General features: G+C 49.2%; 1 protein-coding gene across 2 annotated transcripts; it reads right to left on the bottom strand.

The window, feature by feature from the left end:
• Nucleotides 1–385: 385 nt before the first annotated feature.
• On the bottom strand, nt 386–21,582 carry LOC131720904 (zinc finger protein 664-like). Of its 2 annotated transcripts, none has more exons than XM_059013339.1 (2): nt 15,469–15,551; nt 386–3,146 (listed from the first exon to the last, which is right to left on the bottom strand). In XM_059013339.1, the coding sequence occupies exon 2, from the start codon at nt 3,109–3,111 to the stop codon at nt 1,771–1,773; it is 1,341 nt and encodes a 446-aa protein (XP_058869322.1). In that variant the 5' UTR covers nt 3,112–3,146; nt 15,469–15,551; the 3' UTR covers nt 386–1,770. The 2 variants fall into 2 exon arrangements, with proteins under 2 accessions (XP_058869322.1, XP_058869321.1); XM_059013338.1 differs by lacking the exon at nt 15,469–15,551 and adding an exon at nt 21,475–21,582 and having other exon boundaries at nt 387–3,146.
• Between the last annotated feature and the right edge of the window lie 2,254 nt (nt 21,583–23,836).

Here is a 23,836-nt window from a genome sequence, read left to right as displayed (position 1 = left end):
AAGTAAACCCAGCCAGCAGCACACATGCATTCGTTACAACGCATAAGCGAAAACATAATTCTATGAACACACTTAAGAAGTTAATATCCCAAAAAGCATGTTAATTTAAGAATATCATCACTTTTTGTTTGTCTACGTATATTTCCAATCTGTAATCCAAGCCTCCACTAACAACCCACGTAAACTATTCTCTACCTTCTCCTCCCCCCTCCTCCTCCCTCCCCCCTCCCTCCTCCTCTATCTCCCCTGATGACTTTGCCTCCTTCTTCTCAGAAAATCTCAGATATCCGCAAACTCTTTAACACCTCTCCCTCCCCCGCACCCCCTCCTGCTCCAACCCCTACACCCACTGCAACCCCTACTGACTCGCCCTCCTTCTCCACCTTCTTGCCCCTCTCGGACTCTGACCTCTCCTCCCTGCTCCAGGGTCACAAACCCACCACGTGTGCCTTGGACCCCCTCCCCACTCACCTCTTTCAAGCTGCTGCTCCTGCTCTCTTCATCTCCTCCCTCCTCAACACCTCTCTATTTTACTGCATTTAATCCTGTACTTCAGAATACTGTAATCTGCCAAGTTTTTAACCTGTAGTACTTTGTATTTAATCACATCCTGATGTAACTATCACTATTTAATCATATCCTGATGTAACTATCACTATTATCTGCTGTATTATTGAATTGTGGTTTGTCACACTTGAACAAAAGTTATTGTATTTCTTGCTCTTATTGTATTACTTGTATTGTAACACTTGAAATGTATTTGCTTACGATTGTAAGTCGCCCTGGATAAGGGTGTCTGCTAATAAATAATAATAATAATAATAATAATTTTGGTTGTGTAAAAGGAAAGTACAGTGTATACAGTAGGCTACGCAAGTAAATACTTTTAGCATATTTCAGTTGTCTGTGCACTACATTAATTACTGAGAAGAAAAGATTTCTGTTTGTGTTTAATTAAAGAACTCTGCAATGATCTGTTTACATGCTTCTCTTCATTAATAAATCACCTTAAGATCTAAAAGGAAAACCAAATGTATTTCTTGCCATTGTTATTTAACATACTATTAACACATTTTTTGCTTTCTTTTATATTTTAAGGTGCTTTATTTTAAAAGTAACTCAAAGCCCTGAAGCTCTTAAACAGGAAGTTTCACATACATATGAACAACGAGTTGAATCTACACCAGTGGGAGGCATGCGTAAAATAACAGGCACAATCCGAAGTCTTAAATCAGGAAAGAAAATGATAATACATGAAGGGTAAGCATTTGTATACAAAAGTAGTTTGAAACAAACATTCATAATTAAACTACCACAGAAAGGATTAAACGAAGTTACGGGAATGAAAATTACTTTAATACATCACGGCTAGGTCTACAAAGTCACAAAAAAACTACGAAAAGTCAAGATACAAAAGAAAAATTAATGATATATAGAGCTTTATATATGCTACTGGCAGCTTAATGTGTTGCATCAAACATATATAGTGTTCAGAGAAAAAGCTTGGCATATATTTCCAATGTCTCCCTTCTAAGTAGAATGACCCTGTAACTGTCATAAATCCTCACAGCATGATGAGTGAGATTCATTTCCAATTCAGGGGCAGGAGTGGAGCTGAATCCCAGGGCTCTCCAGTTCACTCTGAAAGAATGGATCTGTCTCTTCAGTTTGACATGATCCCCTTCTCTGTGTCTGTGGATTCAAGCTAGCTCTCACTCCTGGGGACCCCCTTCATTTACTGCAGGGTGAGAGAGAGAGAGAATGAATTAGTCAGCTCTCCACACACTCAAACATGTAGGGTGGAGAGGTGAGGGACTGGGAGGGAGGGAGGCTGGCTCCAGTGTGAATTTGCAGGTGTCTTTTTAGGGTGCTTGACTGTCTGAAGCTCTTCCCACATTCGGTACAGCGATATGGCTTCTCTCCAGTGTGAATTCGCTGGTGTGTTTTTAGGGTTCCGGATTCAATGAAGCTTTTCCCACATTCAGTACAGTGATACGGCTTCTCTCCAGTGTGAATTCGTTGGTGTGTTTTTAGTTGTCCTGATTCAGTGAAGCTTTTCCCACATTCATTACAGTAATATGGCTTCTCTCCAGTGTGAATTCGTTGGTGTAGTTGTAGGCTTTTTAAGCAACTAAAGTTCTTTCCACATTCAGAACAGTGATATGGCTTCTCTCCAGTATGAATTCGTTGGTGTCTTTTTAGGTTTCCTAACCGACTGAAGCTGTCCCCACATTCAAAACAGTGATACGGCTTCTCTCCAGTGTGAGTTCGCTGGTGTGTTTTTAGGTGACCTAATTGACTGAAGCTCTTCCAACATTCAGTACAGTGATACGGCTTCTCTCCAGTGTGAATTCGCTGGTGTCTTTTTAGGCTTCCTAACACACTGAAACTCTCCCCGCAGTCAGAACAGCGATATGGCTTCTCTCCAGTGTGAGTTCGCTGGTGTCTTTTTAGGTTTCCTAACTGAATGAAGCTCTTCCCATATTTAGGACAGGGATGCAGCGCCTCTCCAGTGTGAATTTGCTGGTGTGTTTTTAGGTTTCCTAATCGACTGAAGCTCTTCCAACATTCAGAACAATGATGTGATATTTTTGGCCGGGATATGTTTTCTGAATCCTTACACAACAAATCAACAGACTGTTCAATGTAGAAAGGCTGCAATTCAGTCTCTTCCTCTTTCATGTGGACAGGTTCCAGTTCAGTCTCTTCTTTAATGTGGACAGGCTCCAGTTCAGTCTCCTCTTGTTTAATGTGGACAGGCTCCAGTTCAGTCTCTTCTTTAATGTGGATAGGCCCCAGTTCAGTCTCTTCTTGTTTAATGTGGACAGGCTCCAGTTCAGTCTCTTCCTCTTTAATGTGGACAGGCTCCAGTTCAGTCTCTTCTTTAATGTGGACAGGCTCCAGTTCAGTCTCTTCTTTAATGTGCACAGGCTCCAGTTCAGTCTCTTCTTTCATGTGGACAGGCTCCAGTTCAGTCTCTTTAATGTGGACAGGCTCCAGTTTAGTCTCCTCTTCTTTAATGTGGACAGGCTCCAGTTCAGGCATCTCCTGTTTAATGCGGACAGGTACCAATTCCAGAACCTCCTCCTGTTTAATGTAAACAGACTCCATCTTTCTAACTTTGCTTTCACCAGGATAAGGCAGTCCTGAAAACAGAAAATGAAATTAATTATTATGATCTGTTCTCTTATCGGTGTTTACACTTACAACTTGGACCTGAATTGGCTTAGGTTCGATCAGATTCAAAGATTCTTATCATTTGACCCCCCGTTTAAAACATAAATGCGTTTGCCCAGCAAAAAAATAAGCTATCAGAGAGTGAAATCCAATCGCTCCCTAATGCAATGATATGCGTTTCCAACTTGCACGGCAGCATGGTGTCCCAGTAAGTCAAAAAAATGAAGTCCTTAAAGGGTTAAGTGCACATGTATAATATGTTAGTCTTTATATAATACCTGTGAAAAGTAAAATATAAAGGCCAGTTTACTTACATGTTGTTAAAGGAGGACAGCAGGACAGCAGGGTGGCACTGCACAGCACAAACCCCAGAGCACCGCTAACACTGCCCAGCACAAACCAGAGCACAGCTATCACTGCACAGCAAACCCCAGAGCACAGCTAACACTGCCCAGCACAAACCAGAGCACAGCTATCACTGCCCAGCACAAACCAGAGCACAGCTATCACTGCCCAGCACAAACCAGAGCACAGCTATCACTGCCCAGCACAAACCAGAGCACAGCTATCACTGCACAGCAAAACCCAGAGCACAGCTATCACTGCCCAGCACAAACCAGAGCACAGCTATCACTGCCCAGCACAAACCCCAGAGCACCGCTAACACTGCCCAGCACAAACCAGAGCACAGCTATCACTGCACAGCAAACCCCAGAGCACAGCTATCACTGCCCAGCACAAACCAGAGCACAGCTATCACTGCACAGCACAAACCCCAGAGCACCGCTAACACTGCCCAGCACAAACCAGAGCACAGCTATCACTGCACAGCAAACCCCAGAGCACAGCTATCACTGCACAGCACAAACCCCAGAGCACCGCTAACACTGCACACACAAACCAGAGCACAGCTATCACTGCCCAGCACAAACCCCAGAGCACCGCTAACACTGCCCAGCACAAACCAGAGCACAGCTATCACTGCCCAGCAAACCCGAGAGCACCGCTATCACTGCACAGCACAAACCCCAGAACACAGCTATCACTGCCCAGCACAAACCAGAGCACAGCTATCACTGCCCAGCAAACCCCAGAACACAGCTATCACTGCACAGCACAAACCCCAGAGCACAGCTATCACTGCCCAGCACACCCCAGAGCACAGCTATCACTGCCCAGCACAAACCCCAGAGCACAGCTATCACTGCCCAGCACAAACCCCAGAGCACAGCTATCACTGCCCAGCACAAACCCCAGAGCACAGCTATCACTGCCCAGCACAAACCCCAGAGCACAGCTATCACTGCCCAGCACACCCCAGAGCACAGCTATCACTGCCCAGCACAAACCCCAGAGCACAGCTATCACTGCCCAGCACAAACCCCAGAGCACAGCTATCACTGCCCAGCACAAACCCCAGAGCACAGCTATCACTGCCCAGCACAAACCCCAGAGCACAGCTATCACTGCCCAGCACAAACCCCAGAGCACCACTAACACTGCCCAGCACAAACCCCAGAGCACAGCTATCACTGCCCAGCACAAACCCCAGAGCACAGCTATCACTGCACAGCAAACCCCAGAGCACAGCTATCAATGCACAGAACAAACCCCAGAGCACAGCTATCACTGCCCAGCACAAACCCAGAGCACCACTAACACTGCCCAGCACAAACCCCAGAGCACAGCTAACACTGCACAGCACAAACCCCAGAGCACAGCTATCACTGCACAGCAAACCCCAGAGCACAGCTATCACTGCACAGCACAAACCACAGCACAGCTATCACTGCCCAGCACAAACCCCAGAGCACCGCTAACACTGCACAGCACAAACCCCAGAGCACAGCTAACACTGCACAGCAAACCCCAGAGCACAGCTATCACTGCACAGCAAACCCCAGAGCACAGCTAACAGTGCACAGCAAACCCCAGAGCACAGCTATCACTGCCCAGCACAAACCCCAGAGCACAGCTATCACTGCCCAGCACAAACCCCAGAGCACAGCTATCACTGCCCAGCACAAACCAGAGCACAGCTATCACTGCCCAGCACAAACCCCAGAGCACAGCTATCACTGCACAGCAAACCCCAGAGCACAGCTATCACTGCCCAGCACAAACCCCAGAGCACAGCTATCACTGCCCAGCACAAACCCCAGAGCACAGCTATCACTGCCCAGCACAAACCAGAGCACAGCTATCACTGCCCAGCACAAACCCCAGAGCACAGCTATCACTGCACAGCAAACCCCAGAGCACAGCTATCACTGCACAGCACAAACCCCAGAGCACAGCTATCACTGCACAGCACAAACCCCAGAGCACAGCTATCACTGCCCAGCACAAACCAGAGCACAGCTATCACTGCCCAGCACAAACCCCAGAGCACAGCTATCACTGCACAGCAAACCCCAGAGCACAGCTATCACTGCACAGCAAACCCCAGAGAACAGCTATCACTGCACAGCAAACCCCAGAGCACAGCTATCACTGCCCAGCACACCCCAGAGCACAGCTATCACTGCCCAGCACAAACCCAGAGCACAACTATCACTGCCCAGCAAACCCCAGAGCACAGCTATCAATGCACAGCAAACCCCAGAGCACAGCTATCACTGCCCAGCACAAACCAGAGCACAGCTATCACTGCACAGCACAAACCACAGAGCACAGCTATCACTGCACAGCAAACCCCAGAGCACAGCTATCACTGCCCAGCACAAACCCCAGAGCACAGCTATCACTGCCCAGCACAAACCAGAGCACAGCTATCACTGCCCAGCACAAACCAGAGCACAGCTATCACTGCACAGCAAAACCCAGAGCACAGCTATCAATGCCCAGCACAAACCAGAGCACAGCTATCACTGCCCAGCACAAACCCCAGAGCACCGCTAACACTGCCCAGCACAAACCAGAGCACAGCTATCACTGCACAGCAAACCCCAGAGCACAGCTATCACTGCCCAGCACAAACCAGAGCACAGCTATCACTGCACAGCACAAACCCCAGAGCACCGCTAACACTGCCCAGCACAAACCAGAGCACAGCTATCACTGCACAGCAAACCCCAGAGCACAGCTATCACTGCACAGCACAAACCCCAGAGCACCGCTAACACTGCACACACAAACCAGAGCACAGCTATCACTGCCCAGCACAAACCCCAGAGCACCGCTAACACTGCCCAGCACAAACCAGAGCACAGCTATCACTGCCCAGCAAACCCCAGAACACAGCTATCACTGCACAGCACAAACCCCAGAGCACAGCTATCACTGCCCAGCACACCCCAGAGCACAGCTATCACTGCCCAGCACAAACCCCAGAGCACAGCTATCACTGCCCAGCACAAACCCCAGAGCACAGCTATCACTGCCCAGCACAAACCCCAGAGCACAGCTATCACTGCCCAGCACAAACCCCAGAGCACAGCTATCACTGCCCAGCACACCCCAGAGCACAGCTATCACTGCCCAGCACAAACCCCAGAGCACAGCTATCACTGCCCAGCACAAACCCCAGAGCACAGCTATCACTGCCCAGCACAAACCCCAGAGCACAGCTATCACTGCCCAGCACAAACCAGAGCACAGCTATCACTGCCCAGCACAAACCCCAGAGCACAGCTATCACTGCCCAGCACAAACCCCAGAGCACCACTAACACTGCCCAGCACAAACCCCAGAGCACAGCTATCACTGCCCAGCACAAACCCCAGAGCACAGCTATCACTGCACAGCAAACCCCAGAGCACAGCTATCAATGCACAGAACAAACCCCAGAGCACAGCTATCACTGCCCAGCACAAACCCAGAGCACCACTAACACTGCCCAGCACAAACCCCAGAGCACAGCTAACACTGCACAGCACAAACCCCAGAGCACAGCTATCACTGCACAGCAAACCCCAGAGCACAGCTATCACTGCACAGCACAAACCACAGCACAGCTATCACTGCCCAGCACAAACCCCAGAGCACCGCTAACACTGCACAGCACAAACCCCAGAGCACAGCTAACACTGCACAGCAAACCCCAGAGCACAGCTATCACTGCCCAGCACAAACCCCAGAGCACAGCTATCACTGCCCAGCACAAACCCCAGAGCACAGCTAACACTGCCCAGCAAACCCCAGAGCACAGCTATCACTGCCCAGCACAAACCAGAGCACAGCTATCACTGCCCAGCACACCCCAGAGCACAGCTATCACTACCCAGCACAAACCCCAGAGCACAGCTATCACTGCCCAGCACAAACCCCAGAGCACAGCTATCACTGCCCAGCACAAACCCCAGAGCACAGCTATCACTGCCCAGCACAAACCCCAGAGCACCACTAACACTGCCCAGCACAAACCCCAGAGCACAGCTATCACTGCCCAGCACAAACCCCAGAGCACAGCTATTACTGCACAGCACAAACCCCAGAGCACAGCTATCACTGCCCAGCACAAACCCCAGAGCACCACTAACACTGCCCAGCACAAACCCCAGAGCACAGCTATCACTGCCCAGCACAAACCACAGAGCACAGCTATCACTGCCCAGCACAAACCCCAGAGCACAGCTAACAGTGCACAGCAAACCCCAGAGCACAGCTATCACTGCCCAGCACAAACCCCAGAGCACAGCTATCACTGCCCAGCACAAACCCCAGAGCACAGCTAACACTGCCCAGCAAACCCCAGAGCACAGCTATCACTGCCCAGCACACCCCAGAGCACAGCTATCACTGCCCAGCACACCCCAGAGCACAGCTATCACTGCCCAGCACAAACCCCAGAGCACAGCTATCACTGCCCAGCACAAACCCCAGAGCACAGCTATCACTGCCCAGCACAAACCCCAGAGCACCACTAACACTGCCCAGCACAAACCCCAGAGCACAGCTATCACTGCCCAGCACAAACCCCAGAGCACAGCTATTACTGCACAGCACAAACCCCAGAGCACAGCTATCACTGCCCAGCACAAACCCCAGAGCACCACTAACACTGCCCAGCACAAACCCCAGAGCACAGCTATCACTGCCCAGCACAAACCACAGAGCACAGCTATCACTGCCCAGCACAAACCCCAGAGCACAGCTAACAGTGCACAGCAAACCCCAGAGCACAGCTATCACTGCCCAGCACAAACCAGAGCACCGCTAACACTGCCCAGCACAAACCCCAGAGCACCGCTAACACTGCCCAGCACAAACCCCAGAGCACCGCTAACACTGCCCAGCACAAACCCCAGAGCACAGCTATCACTGCCCAGCACAAACCCCAGAGCACCGCTAACACTGCCCAGCACAAACCCCAGAGCACCGCTAACACTGCCCAGCACAAACCCCAGAGCACCGCTAACACTGCCCAGCACAAACCACAGAGCACAGCTATCACTGCCCAGCACAAACCAGAGCACAGCTATTGCTGCCCAGCACAAACCCCAGAGCACAGCTATCACTGCACTGCACAAACCCAGAGCACCGCTAACACTGCCCAGCACAAACCCCAGAGAACAGCTATCAATGCACAGCACAAACCCCAGAGCACAACTATCACTGCCCAGCACAAACCCCAGAGCACAGCTATCACTGCCCAGCACAAACCACAGAGCACAGCTATCACTGCACAGCACAAACCCCAGAGCACAGGTATCACTGCCCAGCACAAACCACAGAGCACAGCTATCACTGCACAGCACAAACCCCAGAGCACAGCTATCACTGCCCAGCACAAACCAGAGCACAGCTATCACTGCACAGCAAACCCCAGAGCACAGCTATCACTGCCCAGCACAAACCCCAGAGCACAGCTATAACTGCCCAGCACAAACCCCAGAGCACAGCTATCACTGCCCAGCACAAACCCCAGAGCACAGCTAACACTGCACAGCAAACCCCAGAGCACCGCTAACACTGCACAGCAAACCCCAGAACACAGCTATCACTGCCCAGCACAAACCCCAGAGCACAGCTATCATTGCCCAGCACATACCCCAGAGCACAGCTATCACTGCCCAGCACAAACCCCAGAGCACAGCTGACACTGCCCAGCACAAACCCCAGAGCACAGCTAACACTGCCCAGCACAAACCCAGAGCACCACTAACACTGCCCAGCACAAACCCCAGAGCACCGCTAACACTGCACAGCACAAACCCCAGAGCAAAGCTAACACTGCACAGCAAACCCCAGAGCACAGCTATCACTGCCCAGCACAAACCCTAGAGCACAGCTATCACTGCCCAGCACAAACCCCAGAGCACAGCTATCACTGCCCAGCACAAACCAAAGAGCACAGCTAGCGCTGCCCAGCACAAACCAAAGAGCACAGCTAGCGCTGCCCAGCACAAACCCCAGAGCACAGCTATCGCTGCCCAGCACAAACCCCAGAGCACCGCTAACACTGCACAGCACAAACCCCAGAGCACAGCTAACACTGCACAGCAAACCCCAGAGCACAGCTATCACTGCCCAGCACAAACCCCAGAGCACAGCTATCACTGCCCAGCACAAACCCCAGAGCACAGCTAACACTGCCCAGCACAAACCCCAGAGCACAGCTAACACTGCCCAGCACAAACCCCAGAGCACCGCTAACACTGCCCAGCAAACCCCAGAACACAGCTATCACTGCCCAGCACAAACCCCAGAGCACAGCTATCACTGCCCAGCACAAACCCCAGAGCACCGCTATCACTGCCCAGCACAAACCCCAGAGCACAGCTAACACTGCCCAGCACAAACCCCAGAGCACAGCTAACACTGCCCAGCACAAACCCCAGAGCACAGCTATCACTGCCCAGCACAAACCCCAGAGCACAGCTATCACTGCCCAGCACAAACCCCAGAGCACCGCTAACACTGCACAGCACAAACCCCAGAGCACAGCTATCACTGCCCAGCACAAACCAGAGCACAGCTATCACTGCACAGCAAACCCCAGAGCACAGCTATCACTGCACAGCAAACCCCAGAGCACAGCTATCACTGCACAGCAAACCCCAGAGCACAGCTATCACTGCATAGCACAAACCCCAGAGCACAGCTATCACTGCACAGCAAACCCCAGAGCACCGCTATCACTGCCCAGCACAAACCCCAGAACACAGCTATCACTGCCCAGCACAAACCCAGAGCACAGCTATCACTGCCCAGCAAACCCCAGAGCACAGCTATCAATGCACAGCAAACCCCAGAGCACAGCTATCACTGCCCAGCACAAACCAGAGCACAGCTATCACTGCACAGCACAAACCACAGAGCACAGCTATCAATGCACAGCAAACCCCAGAGCACAGCTATCACTGCACAGCAAACCCCAGAGCACAGCTATCACTGCCCAGCACAAACCCCAGAGCACAGCTATCACTGCACAGCAAACCCCAGAGCACAGCTATCACTGCCCAGCACAAACCCCAGAGCACCGCTAACACTGCACAGCAAACCCCAGAGCACCGCTAACACTGCACAGCAAACCCCAGAACACAGCTATCACTGCCCAGCACAAACCCCAGAGCACAGCTATCACTGCCCAGCACAAACCCCAGAGCACCGCTATCACTGCCCAGCACAAACCAGAGCACAGCTATCACTGCCCAGCACAAACCCCAGAGCACAGCTAACACTGCCCAGCACAAACCCCAGAGCACAGCTATCACTGCCCAGCACAAACCCCAGATCACAGCTATCACTGCCCAGCACAAACCAAAGAGCACAGTTAGCGCTGCCCAGCACAAACCCCAGAGCACAGCTAACACTGTCCAGCACAAACCCCAGAGCACCGCTATCACTGCCCAGCACAAACCCCAGAGCACCACTAACACTGCCCAGCACAAACCCCAGAGCACAGCTATCACTGCCCAGCACAAACCCCAGAGCACAGCTATCACTGCACAGCAAACCCCAGAGCACAGCTATCACTGCCCAGCACAAACCCCAGAGCACAGCTATCACTGCACAGCACAAACCCCAGAGCACCGCTAACACTGCACAGCACAAAACCCAGAGCACAGCTAACACTGCACAGCAAACCCCAGAGCACAGCTATCACTGCCCAGCACAAACCCCAGAGCACAGCTATCACTGCCCAGCACAAACCCCAGAGCACAGCTAACACTGCACAGCACAAACCCCAGAGCACCGCTAACACTGCACAGCAAACCCCAGAGCACAGCTATCACTGCCCAGCACAAACCCCAGAGCACAGCTAACACTGCACAGCACAAACCCCAGAGCACCGCTAACACTGCACAGCAAACCCCAGAGCACAGCTATCACTGCCCAGCACAAACCCCAGAGCACAGCTAACACTGCCCAGCACAAACCCCAGAGCACAGCTAACACTGCCCAGCACAAACCCCAGAGCACCGCTAACACTGCCCAGCAAACCCCAGAACACAGCTATCACTGCCCAGCACAAATCCCAGAGCACAGCTATCACTGCCCAGCACAAACCCCAGAGCACCGCTATCACTGCCCAGCACAAACCCCAGAGCACAGCTAACACTGCCCAGCACAAACCCCAGAGCACAGCTAACACTGCCCAGCACAAACCCCAGAGCACAGCTATCACTGCCCAGCACAAACCCCAGAGCACAGCTATCACTGCCCAGCACAAACCAAAGAGCACAGCTAGCGCTGCCCAGCACAAACCCCAGAGCACAGCTAACACTGCCCAGCACAAACCCCAGAGCACCGCTAACACTGCACAGCACAAACCCCAGAGCACAGCTATCACTGCCCAGCACAAACCAGAGCACAGCTATCACTGCACAGCAAACCCCAGAGCACAGCTATCACTGCACAGCAAACCCCAGAGCACAGCTATCACTGCACAGCAAACCCCAGAGCACAGCTATCACTGCATAGCACAAACCCCAGAGCACAGCTATCACTGCACAGCAAACCCCAGAGCACCGCTATCACTGCCCAGCACAAACCCCAGAGCACAGCTATCACTGCACAGCAAACCCCAGAGCACAGCTATCACTGCCCAGCACAAACCCAGAGCACAGCTATCACTGCACAGCAAACCCCAGAGCACAGCTATCACTGCACAGCAAACCCCAGAGCACAGCTATCACTGCACAGCAAACCCCAGAACACAGCTATCAATGCACAGCAAACCCCAGAGCACAGCTATCACTGCATAGCACAAACCCCAGAGCACAGCTATCACTGCACAGCAAACCCCAGAGCACCGCTATCACTGCCCAGCACAAACCCCAGAGCACAGCTATCACTGCATAGCAAACCCCAGAGCACAGCTATCACTGCCCAGCACAAACCCAGAGCACAGCTATCACTGCACAGCAAACCCCAGAGCACAGCTATCACTGCACAGCAAACCCCAGAGCACAGCTATCACTGCACAGCAAACCCCAGAGCACAGCTATCACTGCACAGCAAACCCCAGAGCACAGCTATCAATGCACAGCAAACCCCAGAGCACAGCTATCACTGCACAGCAAACCCCAGAGCACAGCTATCACTGCCCAGCACAAACCCCAGAGCACAGCTATCACTGCACAGCAAACCCCAGAGCACAGCTATCACTGCCCAGCACAAACCCCAGAGCACCGCTAACACTGCACAGCAAACCCCAGAGCACCGCTAACACTGCACAGCAAACCCCAGAGCACAGCTATCACTGCCCAGCACAAACCCCAGAGCACCGCTATCACTGCCCAGCACAAACCCCAGAGCACAGCTAACACTGCCCAGCACAAACCCCAGAGCACAGCTAACACTGCCCAGCACAAACCCAGAGCACCACTAACACTGCCCAGCACAAACCCCAGAGCACCGCTAACACTGCACAGCACAAACCCCAGAGCACAGCTAACACTGCCCAGCAAACCCCAGAGCACAGCTATCACTGCCCAGCACAAACCCCAGAGCACAGCTATCACTGCCCAGCACAAACCCCAGAGCACAGCTAACACTGCCCAGCAAACCCCAGAACACAGCTATCACTGCCCAGAACAAACCCCAGAGCACAGCTATCACTGCCCAGCACAAACCCCAGAGCACCGCTAACACTGCCCAGCAAACCCCAGAACACAGCTATCACTGCCCAGAACAAACCCCAGAGCACAGCTAACACTGCCCAGCACAAACCCCAGAGCACAGCTAACACTGCCCAGCACAAACCCCAGAGCACAGCTATCACTGCCCAGCACAAACCCCAGAGCACAGCTATCACTGCCCAGCACAAACCAGAGCACAGCTATCACTGCCCAGCACAAACCCCAGAGCACAGCTATCACTGCCCAGCACAAACCCCAGAGCACAGCTATCACTGCACAGCAAACCCCAGAGCACAGCTATCACTGCACAGCAAACCCCAGAGCACAGCTATCACTGCCCAGCAAACCCCAGAGCACAGCTATCACTGCCCAGCACACCCCAGAGCACAGCTATCACTGCCCAGCACAAACCCAGAGCACAGCTATCACTGCCCAGCAAACCCCAGAGCACAGCTATCAATGCACAGCAAACCCCAGAGCACAGCTATCACTGCCCAGCACAAACCAGAGCACAGCTATCACTGCACAGCACAAACCACAGAGCACAGCTATCACTGCACAGCAAACCCCAGAGCACAGCTATCACTGCCCAGCACAAACCCCAGAGCACAGCTATCACTGCCCAGCACAAACTAGAGAACAGCTATCACTGCCCAGCAAAACCCAGAGCACAGCTATCACTGCCCAGCACAAACCCCAGAGCACAGCTATCACTGCCCAGCACAAACCAGAGCACAGCTATCACTGCCCAGCACAAACCAGAGCACCGCTATCACTGCCCAGCACAAACCCGAGAGCACCGCTAACACTGCCCAGCACAAACCAGAGCACAGCTATCACTGCCCAGCACAAACCAGAGCACAGCTATCACTGCCCAGCACAAACCAGAGCACAGCTATCAATGCACAGCACAAACCCCAGAGCACAGCTATCACTGCCCAGCACAAACCCGAGAGCACAGCTATCACTGCCCAGCACAAACCACAGAGCACAGCTATCACTGCACAGCAAACCCCAGAGCACCGCTATCACTGCACAGCACAAACCCCAGAGCACAGCTATCACTGCCCAGCACAAACCCCAGAGCACAGCTATCACTGCCCAGCACAAACCCCAGAGCACAGCTATCACTGCCCAGCACAAACCCCAGAGCACAGCTATCACTGCCCAGCACAAACCAGAGCACAGCTATCACTGCCCAGCACAAACCACAGAGCACAGCTATCACTGCACAGCAAACCCCAGAGCACAGCTATCACTGTCCAGCACAAACCCCAGAGCACCGCTAACACTGCACAGCACAAACCCCAGAGCACCATTAACACTGCACAGCACAAACCCCAGAGCACAGCTATCACTGCCCAGCACATACCAGAGCACAGCTAACACTGCCCAGCACAAACCCCAGAGCACAGCTAACACTGCCCAGCACAAACCCCAGAGCACAGCTATCACTGCCCAGCACAAACCAGAGCACAGCTATCACTGCACAGCACAAAACCAGAGCACAGCTATCACTGCACAGCACAAACCCCAGAGCACAGCTATCACTGCCCAGCACAAACCAGAGCACAGCTATCACTGCACAGCACAAACCAGAGCACAGCTATCACTGCACAGCACAAACCCCAGAGCACAGCTATCACTGCCCAGCACAAACCCCAGAGCACAGCTATCACTGCCCAGCAAACCCCAGAGCACAGCTATCACTGCCCAGCACAAACCCGAGAGCACCGCTAACACTGCCCAGCACAAACCAGAGCACAGCTATCACTGCCCAGCACAAACCCCAGAACACAGCTATCACTGCCCAGCACAAACTAGAGAACAGCTATCACTGCCCAGCACAAACCCGAGAGCACCGCTAACACTGCCCAGCACAAACCAGAGCACAGCTAACACTGCCCAGCACAAACCAGAGCACAGCTATCACTGCCCAGCACAAACCAGAGCACAGCTATCACTGCAGAGCAAACCCCAGAGCACAGCTATCACTGCAGAGCAAACCCTGTAAATTAAAGCCTATACATAACTAATTTACATTTGCATTCTCTGAATATTGAAAAAGAAAATCTTTTTTAAATCGTGTTTCACGTAATCACAGTCACCATCCAGCGTGTTCTGTTTATTCTGGATGTTTGCTTTTTACTGCATTCAGTAACTCCATCCACAGTAATTCTGAATGCTTTCATTTCAAATGGTGAAGCATTGAACTTGTGTTTTTGTGGTAGGGCAATTTTGTTTGGCATAATTATTTACATACCACAGTTCTCTTGTCCAGTTCCTCAAAATAACTTCAAATGTGCTTTTGCCTCGTTCCTTTGTTTAGAGATGCAATTCTATTTAAAATACAGCAGAAAAAAACACTTTTCTTACCCCATGTGGACTGAACCATGTCCACTACAGCATGAACAGATGTGTTGAGAATAAAACCAGCCCCAGTGTCAATCTTTCTATTGCACCAATTCTAAAAACTACTTGGAGGCAATTGCCAAACCCCTTCCCTTTTATAATTTCCACCCTTACCACAGCAGTTGGATACGCGATGGACTGCTGTATATGATGATAAATTACTAAAATGAATATATAAATAAAGTATGCGTTTGGTGAAATTTGTCACGTGACCGGTTATACATCTAGCATATTATTCAACGTTTAACCACCTTTGTAGAGTTTATACATTTAAACTTCCCATCCCTAGTATATCCACTGCTGCAGCACCAGTGGATGAGGGATGTGTCTTGTGTCATCTGGAAAGAGCTGCATGTTCTACCTCTTACCTGATGATGGCAGTCTGAAGTTACTTGTGTTGTCTGGTTCCTTTGGCTGCTTGTGTGGGGTGGGAATGGAGAGTTAGGGTTAAAAACACTAATGCCACATTCCCTTGCTTTTGTGGCGATGAGTTCAACCCTAATTGCTGCATTAACATAGTTTATTGCAATGAATTTCTTTGCTTTTTGAGAAGATGGTTTTTATATTTATTATAAACTAGAGCACTTGTGTGGAGGTGTTCCATACATGACTGCTGCATTTCACCACATTGTATTAGACACGTTAATGAAAAGAGTGCAGACTCAGTAACTCTAGCAAAATAGTAAAACAAGGTTGATTGTATATACATTGTTTTTTTAATCTATGACACATAATTTTAAGATAAGAAATGCTGGACTGTTATCATTTTTATTACTATAACTCAGGAAATGTTTCATATATTTTCACCAAACCCTCGAAAGGCCCATCCTCAGCACAGACCGCGTGTACCTCACTCAGTTTGGTGCATAAATTCAATTTGGTGAGCAAAAAAACATGTTAGGTAAAGGGGGAAAAGGGAATCTTTACGAAAAAACAGGTATCCAGACCTCGTTAATTATTATTATTATTATTATTTATTTCTTAGCAGACGCCCTTATCCAGGGCGACTTACAATTGTTACAACATATCACATTATACATTATTTCCCATTATACAGATATCACATTATTTTTACATACAATTCCCCATTTATACAGTTGGGTTTTTACTGGAGCAATCTAGGCAAAGTACCTTGCTCAAGGGTACAACAGCAGTGTCCCCCACTGGGGATTGAACCCACAACCCTCCGGTCAAGAGTCCAGAGCCCTAACCACTACTCCACACTGCTGCCACAACATTCTAGTGAATGTTCCACTTACGCCACCGCGTACGGCAATTCCAACAAACCCCGCCAAAGTTATTAAAGTGCAGTTAGAGGTTTAACAGAAAGCTATTGCGCCACTATAATATGATTATTAACGTTCACTTCCGATTTATCGATTTCACACTGTAAAAACACACCTTACAGCTGGCAAGCGACAGAGCATAGTGAAAAAGAATCCATGTTTCAGTGTTTCGCATCTTATGAATCAGACACTTGAAATAAGCTGCATGTCTACGTACTGTCATTTTACTAACATTTTAAAACACCCTGCGTCGAAGTAATTGGAGCACATTTGTGCAATTTCTGAAAAATAACGCATTTCCTGCAGATATTATGATAAACACTATAGATTTAAATTTACAGATGCAAACAACGGTGTCGTCGTTTTACAAGATTTGATGCTCTTGAGAGTGAGAGGCCTGAATTTGAGGAGCAGGACCCCAGCAGAGCTACTGAATATTGAGGCTCTGAATTTGAGGAGTAGGACCCCAGCAGAGCTACTGAATATTGAGGCTCTGAATTTGAGGAGTCGGACCCCAGCAGAGCTACTGAATATTGAGGCTCTGAATTTGAGGAGTCAGACCCCAGCAGAGCTACTGAATATTGAGGCTCTGAATTTGAGGAGTCGGACCCCAGCAGAGCTACTGAATATTGAGGCTCTGAATTTGAGGAGTAGGACCCCAGCAGAACTATTGAATATTGAGGCTCTGAATTTGAGGAGGACCCCAGCAGAGCTACTGAATATTGAGGCTCTGAATTTGAGGAGCACGACCCCAGCAGAGCTACTGAATATTGAGGCTCTGAATTTGAGGAGTACGACCCCAGCAGAGCTATTGAATATTGAGGCTCTGAATTTGAGGAGGACCCCAGCAGAGCTACTGAATATTGAGGCTCTGAATTTGAGGAGCAGGACCCCAGCAGAGCTACTGAATATTGAGGCTCTGAATTTGAGGAGTACGACCCCAGCAGAGCTATTGAATATTGAGGCTCTGAATTTGAGGAGGACCCCAGCAGAGCTACTGAATATTGAGGCTCTGAATTTGAGGAGTAGGACCCCAGCAGAGCTATTGAATATTGAGGCTCTGAATTTGAGGAGGATCCCAGCAGAGCTACTGAATATTGAGGCTCTGAATTTGAGGAGCAGAACCCCAGCAGAGCTACTGAATATTGAGGCTCTGAATTTGAGGAGTAGGACCACAGCAGAGCTACTGAATATTGAGGCTCTGAATTTGAGGAGGACCCCAGCAGAGCTACTGAATATTGAGGCTCTGAATTTGAGGAATAGGACCCCAGCAGAGCTACTGAATATTGAGGCTCTGAATTTGAGGAGCAGGACCCCAGCAGAGCTACTGAATATTGAGGCTCTGAATTTGAGGAGTACGACCCCAGCAGAGCTACTGAATATTGAGGCTCTGAATTTGAGGAGTAGGACCCCAGTAGAGCTATTGAATATTGAAGCTCTGAATTTGAGGAGTAGGACCCCAGCAGAGTTACTGAATATTGAGGCTATGAATTTGAGGAGTAGGACCTCAGTAGAGCTATTGAATATTGAGGCTCTGAATTTGAGGAGCAGGACACCAGCAGAGCTACTGAATATTGAGGCTCTGAATTTGAGGAGTAGGACCCCAGCAGAGCTACTGAATATTGAGGCTCTGAATTTGAGGAGTACGACCCCAGCAGAGCTACTGAATATTGAGGCTCTGAATTTGAGGAGCAGGACCCCAGCAGAGCTACTGAATATTGAGGCTCTGAATTTGAGGAGCAGGACCCCAGCAGAGCTACTGAATATTGAGGCTCTGAATTTGAGGAGTAGGACCCCAGCAGAGCTATTGAATATTGAGGCTCTGAATTTGAGGAGTAGGACCCAAGCAGAGCTATTGAATATTGAGGCTCTGAATTTGAGGAGTACGACCCCAGCAGAGCTACTGAATATTGAGGCTCTGAATTTGAGGAGCAGGACCCCAGCAGAGCTACTGAATATTGAGGCTCTGAATTTGAGGAGCAGGACCCCAGCAGAGCTATTGAATATTGAGGCTCTGAATTTGAGGAGTAGGACCCCAGAAGAGCTATTTAATATTGAGGCTCTGAATTTGAGGAGTAGGACCCCAGCAGAGCTATTGAATATTGAGGCTCTGAATTTGAGGAGCAGGACCCCAGCAGAGCTACTGAATATTGAGGCTCTGAATTTGAGGAGTACGACCCCAGCAGAGCTATTGAATATTGAAGCTCTGAATTTGAGGAGGACCCCAGCAGAGCTACTGAATATTGAGGCTCTGAATTTGAGGAGCAGGACCCCAGCAGAGCTATTGAATATTGAGGCTCTGAATTTGAGGAGTACGACCCCAGCAGAGCTATTGAATATTGAGGCTCTGAATTTGAGGAGCAGGACCCCAGCAGAGCTACTGAATATTGGCTTACTTCTGGTGGTCCCAAGCATGTGTGGGGCCAGAAGAGACATCTTTCTTTGGGACTCTCTTGGTGCATGAGGGCTGATGTAGTTTCAATCTTTATTATTTTGGTTTTGCCATGAACACACATTAGAAGGGCTACATTTTGCCAAGTGTGTTTAGACTGAATTACTTTTACTTTTTATCTTTCATTTCATGAAACAAAAATGGTTATTAACTCTATAGGGTCCGTCCAATGTTAAATATCCTGCCGGAGACCCTGGCCCTTTAACTCTTTTTACTCAGGCTCCTGTTTTTTGTGTTTGTGGATCAGATGCTCAAAAGCAGAGCTGTTTAGGGACATGCCACAGTGAATAGCGCCATCTTGTGCCACAGGGTCCCTGGGATGAATAACTTGAATGCAGCTTTTTATGTCTTTTTTGACCAACTGACCAACCAACATTAACAAACCAACTGACCAACCAACATTAACAAACCAACTGACCAACCAACATTAACAAACCAACTGACCAACCAACATTAACAAACCAACATTAACAAACCAACTGACCAACCAACATTAACAAACCAACTGACCAACCAACATTAACAAACCAACTGACCAACCAACATTAACTAGATTTGAACAGAAGTGATATTAGTTATTTATTGGACATGGACAATCCATCGATTTGTGAAACTTTCAAACATATGACATTATCTATACAATGTTTTATTATTATTTTAAAATAAAATACAGACTGTAAATCGGATGGCAGTGTTCCAGTTAGCCACCACGGGACAAGATGTTAGATGACGGAACACATAAGTACATAACAGAAGTAAAACAATTGCAAAATGTGATGCAGACTAATGGAAATATTGCTGCGCTTTGGTAGAAACAGTAAAAAAAAAGTAGAGAAACTTGACAGGTTACACACAAGTGCTTCAAATCTGGGGTTCAGCAGTTACAAAACCGAAAGAGCATCAACAATCAGAATTCCTCAAAGCAGCAGGGACAGTGGCAATGATTTCATATCTGTGATGCAACACACTGAAACACCTGCACATCAGGAGCTGGATTCAGCTTGCAGAGACAGAGAGGGGAAAAAGCTCCAAGGCTAGATCCTCCCCTGTTAACCACTAACTGCGCGATTGTGTCCACTGTTAAATAAAACCAAAATCCTACAAGCTGTATTTTTTGTCTATGTTTTGTGCTGCGCAGATCAAGTCGATTTTTAAGAAAAAGTGGTTTTTCAAGCATTTTGTCCCTTGCACAACTTTTTTTTTTTTTTAGCTTGCACACCCCTGTATATACACACACACATTATATATACACACACACACATTATATATATATATATATATATATATATATATATATATGACAGTAACGCGGGTCACTCAGAAATGTCAGTGCTGGTTAGATAAGTGCATGTCTTATACCACATGCTTAACATTCTCGTAAACTGATCTATTTATTATTATTATTATTATTATTATTTACGAATCTGTATTTCTGTACTTTTAACGCGTTTTGGTCAGGTGACAATAGAAAGAACACAATGACTTGTCATGACCGGCAATAAATACACGCGATGTTTAACTTTTAAATTATGCTCTTGTTATTACATACAGTTATTTTAACAGCTTAGGAGTTGTTACAGCTTCAATGAATTGAAGGAAAAGAAGCCCCAGGTTTTTTTTCCGTGAGGAAACCTGGTAACCCTACTTGACACACAGCACATTGCGATCGTATAGAAAGCATCGGTCATTGTGTTGTTATTGTTATTATTATTATTATTATTATTAACCACGCCGATGCACGTACAGTACAGGAGGACACCTGACAGTTTAGCACAATGCAGTTCATGCACCGCGTTACAAACGGGACGGCGCTGCACAGAGCGGTACAAACTGTGCGATTCAAATCTCCTGCAGTACTACAGACAGGACGCCGATACTCATCTCTGATTAACCCAACATGAATACAAATCCGATCCGAACTCAGTCTGTTTCAAAGAGCGTTCAGAGTGCCGGCGCCGGAGAGTCTGCGAGCAGCTTTAATAATAATGAATGCGCTGCTGTGTCTGCTCGAGTCTCGCATCAAACACCCGGTCCTCTATATAATATAAACACATTACACACCCCCGAACCACACACGGGGTTTCCAGCGGCTGCAGTGAATTCAATTCCAGTAACTCACCGCTCTCTTTCTCTTTCTCTTTCTCTATCCCTTCTGTTTTCTCGTGTCTTTTTCTCCAAGCAAGTCAGACAATGGACCTTCCAGTTCCGACTGGTGCGCGGATTTAAAGATCCCCCCCATCGGTGGAAACCGGCGCTTACATGTTGTTAAGTACCGGTCTGTTTAACCAGTTCCTCGAGTAAAATAACTTTGTACACACGGTGTTAAAACTGAAAATCTAAAGTAATACCCCGCTTGGGGCTCAGACCAAGGAACACTTCCTTAAAAGACTATATAAACCACAGTGAAAAGAAAAATGAAGAGAAGCTGCCTACATAACAAAAAAGCAAAGAAAGTAGGCCCGTATAAATCTATATAGTTTCTGTGATGTTAGAACAGGGTGTAGGGAGTGTTGATAGTTTCACTCCTAAACATGCATACTGAAAGCATTATGTCAAAGCAAGAAGGAATCTAATCAGAAGAATATGCCTGTGTAACCACAACTCAGAGGCTGGCATGGCTGCCACTACACATAGAACTACAGAACCAGGGAGATCACGTGACCTGTTTAGCGGGATGGTACTAAACAGTTAGAGCTCCTACTCCCCACTGCCTTTATTTAGCATATTTTATATTTCCCCCGGTTATTTTTGTTTTATTTCACATTCATAACTCACCCATAATGTCGAGTGCTCGTAGGAAGCTGGTTCCCTCGCCGTCCGCGTCTCCATCAGGGAAGAAATTCTGGGAGCTGGCTGCCACGCTGCTGGGAGCTCTCTGCCACGCTGCTGGGAGCTCTCTGCCACGCTGCTGGGAGCTCTCTGCCACGCTGCTGGGAGCTCTCTGCCACGCTGCTGGGAGCTCTCTGCCACGCTGCTGAGAGCTGGCTGCCACGCTGCTGGGAGCTCTCTGCCACGCTGCTGGGAGCTCTCTGCCATCCTGCTGGGAGCTCTCTGCCACGCTGCTGGGAGCTCTCTGCCATGCTGCTGGGAGCTGGCTGCCACGCTGCTGGGAGCTGGCTGCCAAACTCCTGGGTGTGAAGAGGTTAATGGCTTGGTTGTTGATTAGAGGACACCCTCTGTTGGCCTCAGCATTGTGGGGTTTCCTGCTGGGAGGGAAAATGTGTATTAATTGGGAGTTAAAAAAGGTAAAGTAACTGGGCGCACTGTATTAATGAAATAAATAAATAAGAGAAATAGCTCCTCTTAGACCCGGTGACATCTCTCAGTAGCATTCTGACAAGGGGCTGGCTTTGAAGAGGAGCCTAGCTAGTAAGTAAGAGTTGTAATTTTATACAATTTTGTTTCCCACAGATCCCATAGAGAGCCACGCTATCCCTGAATCTGAAGCACAGGAAGGGCCAAATATAGAAGCAGTTTACACACAAGAGGAGTCCTTTGAGCAGGAGTGGTGTGCAAGTCTAATACAGGTTACAGGGCTGCCATGTGTTAAAGATGAAGACGTCCCTGAACAGGAATGTGTTCCTATTAAAGAGGAATTCATAGAACAGGAATGTGTCCCCATCGCAGAGGAAAATAATGTCTGTACACTTGAGGAGAACACCAAGCTGGGATCCAACCTGTGTGATGACTCTCCATCTGGATGTGATCTGGGATTTGGAGGTAATCCTACAAAACAAGCAGCATTGAGCTGCCTATTCATCCTGCAGAACCTGGTACTGAACACCAGCAGTGTGCTTGAGATTCATATTTTAACCAAGGGGAGCTGCCCAACCACTATGTCAACAAGGACATCACTGTGCTTGCTCCTGAGGCACCTGCTAGCTGTGCAGCCACTGCCATGCCTCTTTAGAATGCTGTGAGATCAGCGCTGTCCAATCACGCTAGATGTGCAGCCACTGCCACGCCTCTTTAGAATGCTGTGAGATCAGCGCTGTCCAATCACGCTCATGGAGGCCATTCCACTCCACACTGAACAGGTTCACTTCTATAAAGTGCTGCTCCTGTGCCTGGATGGAGCTTTAACTGGTTCAATTAAACAACTTAGAACAGGTTTGGAACAAAGAGCAGGAGTGGAAGGGCCAGCTTTGGACACCCCTGTGTTAGATCTGTGCCTTTCCCCATTTCTGATAGACTGTTTGCAGTTGTGCTGCTCCCTCAGCTGTACAGAGCTGCAGGGATCACATGTCCCATCACGGGGTGATGTCACATCCAGTCTGGTTGCTTAGCGTCCCCAGAAGAAACATTTCAGTAGAGCATTTCTGTGGAGAGTATGCAGCAGCATCGCCACAATGAGAGTGAACCCGTATTGTATGACCCATCAGTCTTATTTTATTTCTTACACTTTATTCAAATACAATATCATGTTTAAAAGCTCATCTCACTACAACTATCCCAGGGACTGTAATGTTTTCTCTCAGCAG

Source organism: Acipenser ruthenus, chromosome 45, assembly GCF_902713425.1.
Source record: "Acipenser ruthenus chromosome 45, fAciRut3.2 maternal haplotype, whole genome shotgun sequence".
Lineage (NCBI taxonomy): Eukaryota > Metazoa > Chordata > Actinopteri > Acipenseriformes > Acipenseridae > Acipenser > Acipenser ruthenus.
The sequence above is the reverse complement of the archived record's forward strand: the minus strand, read 5'-3'. Positions and strand labels throughout refer to the sequence as shown.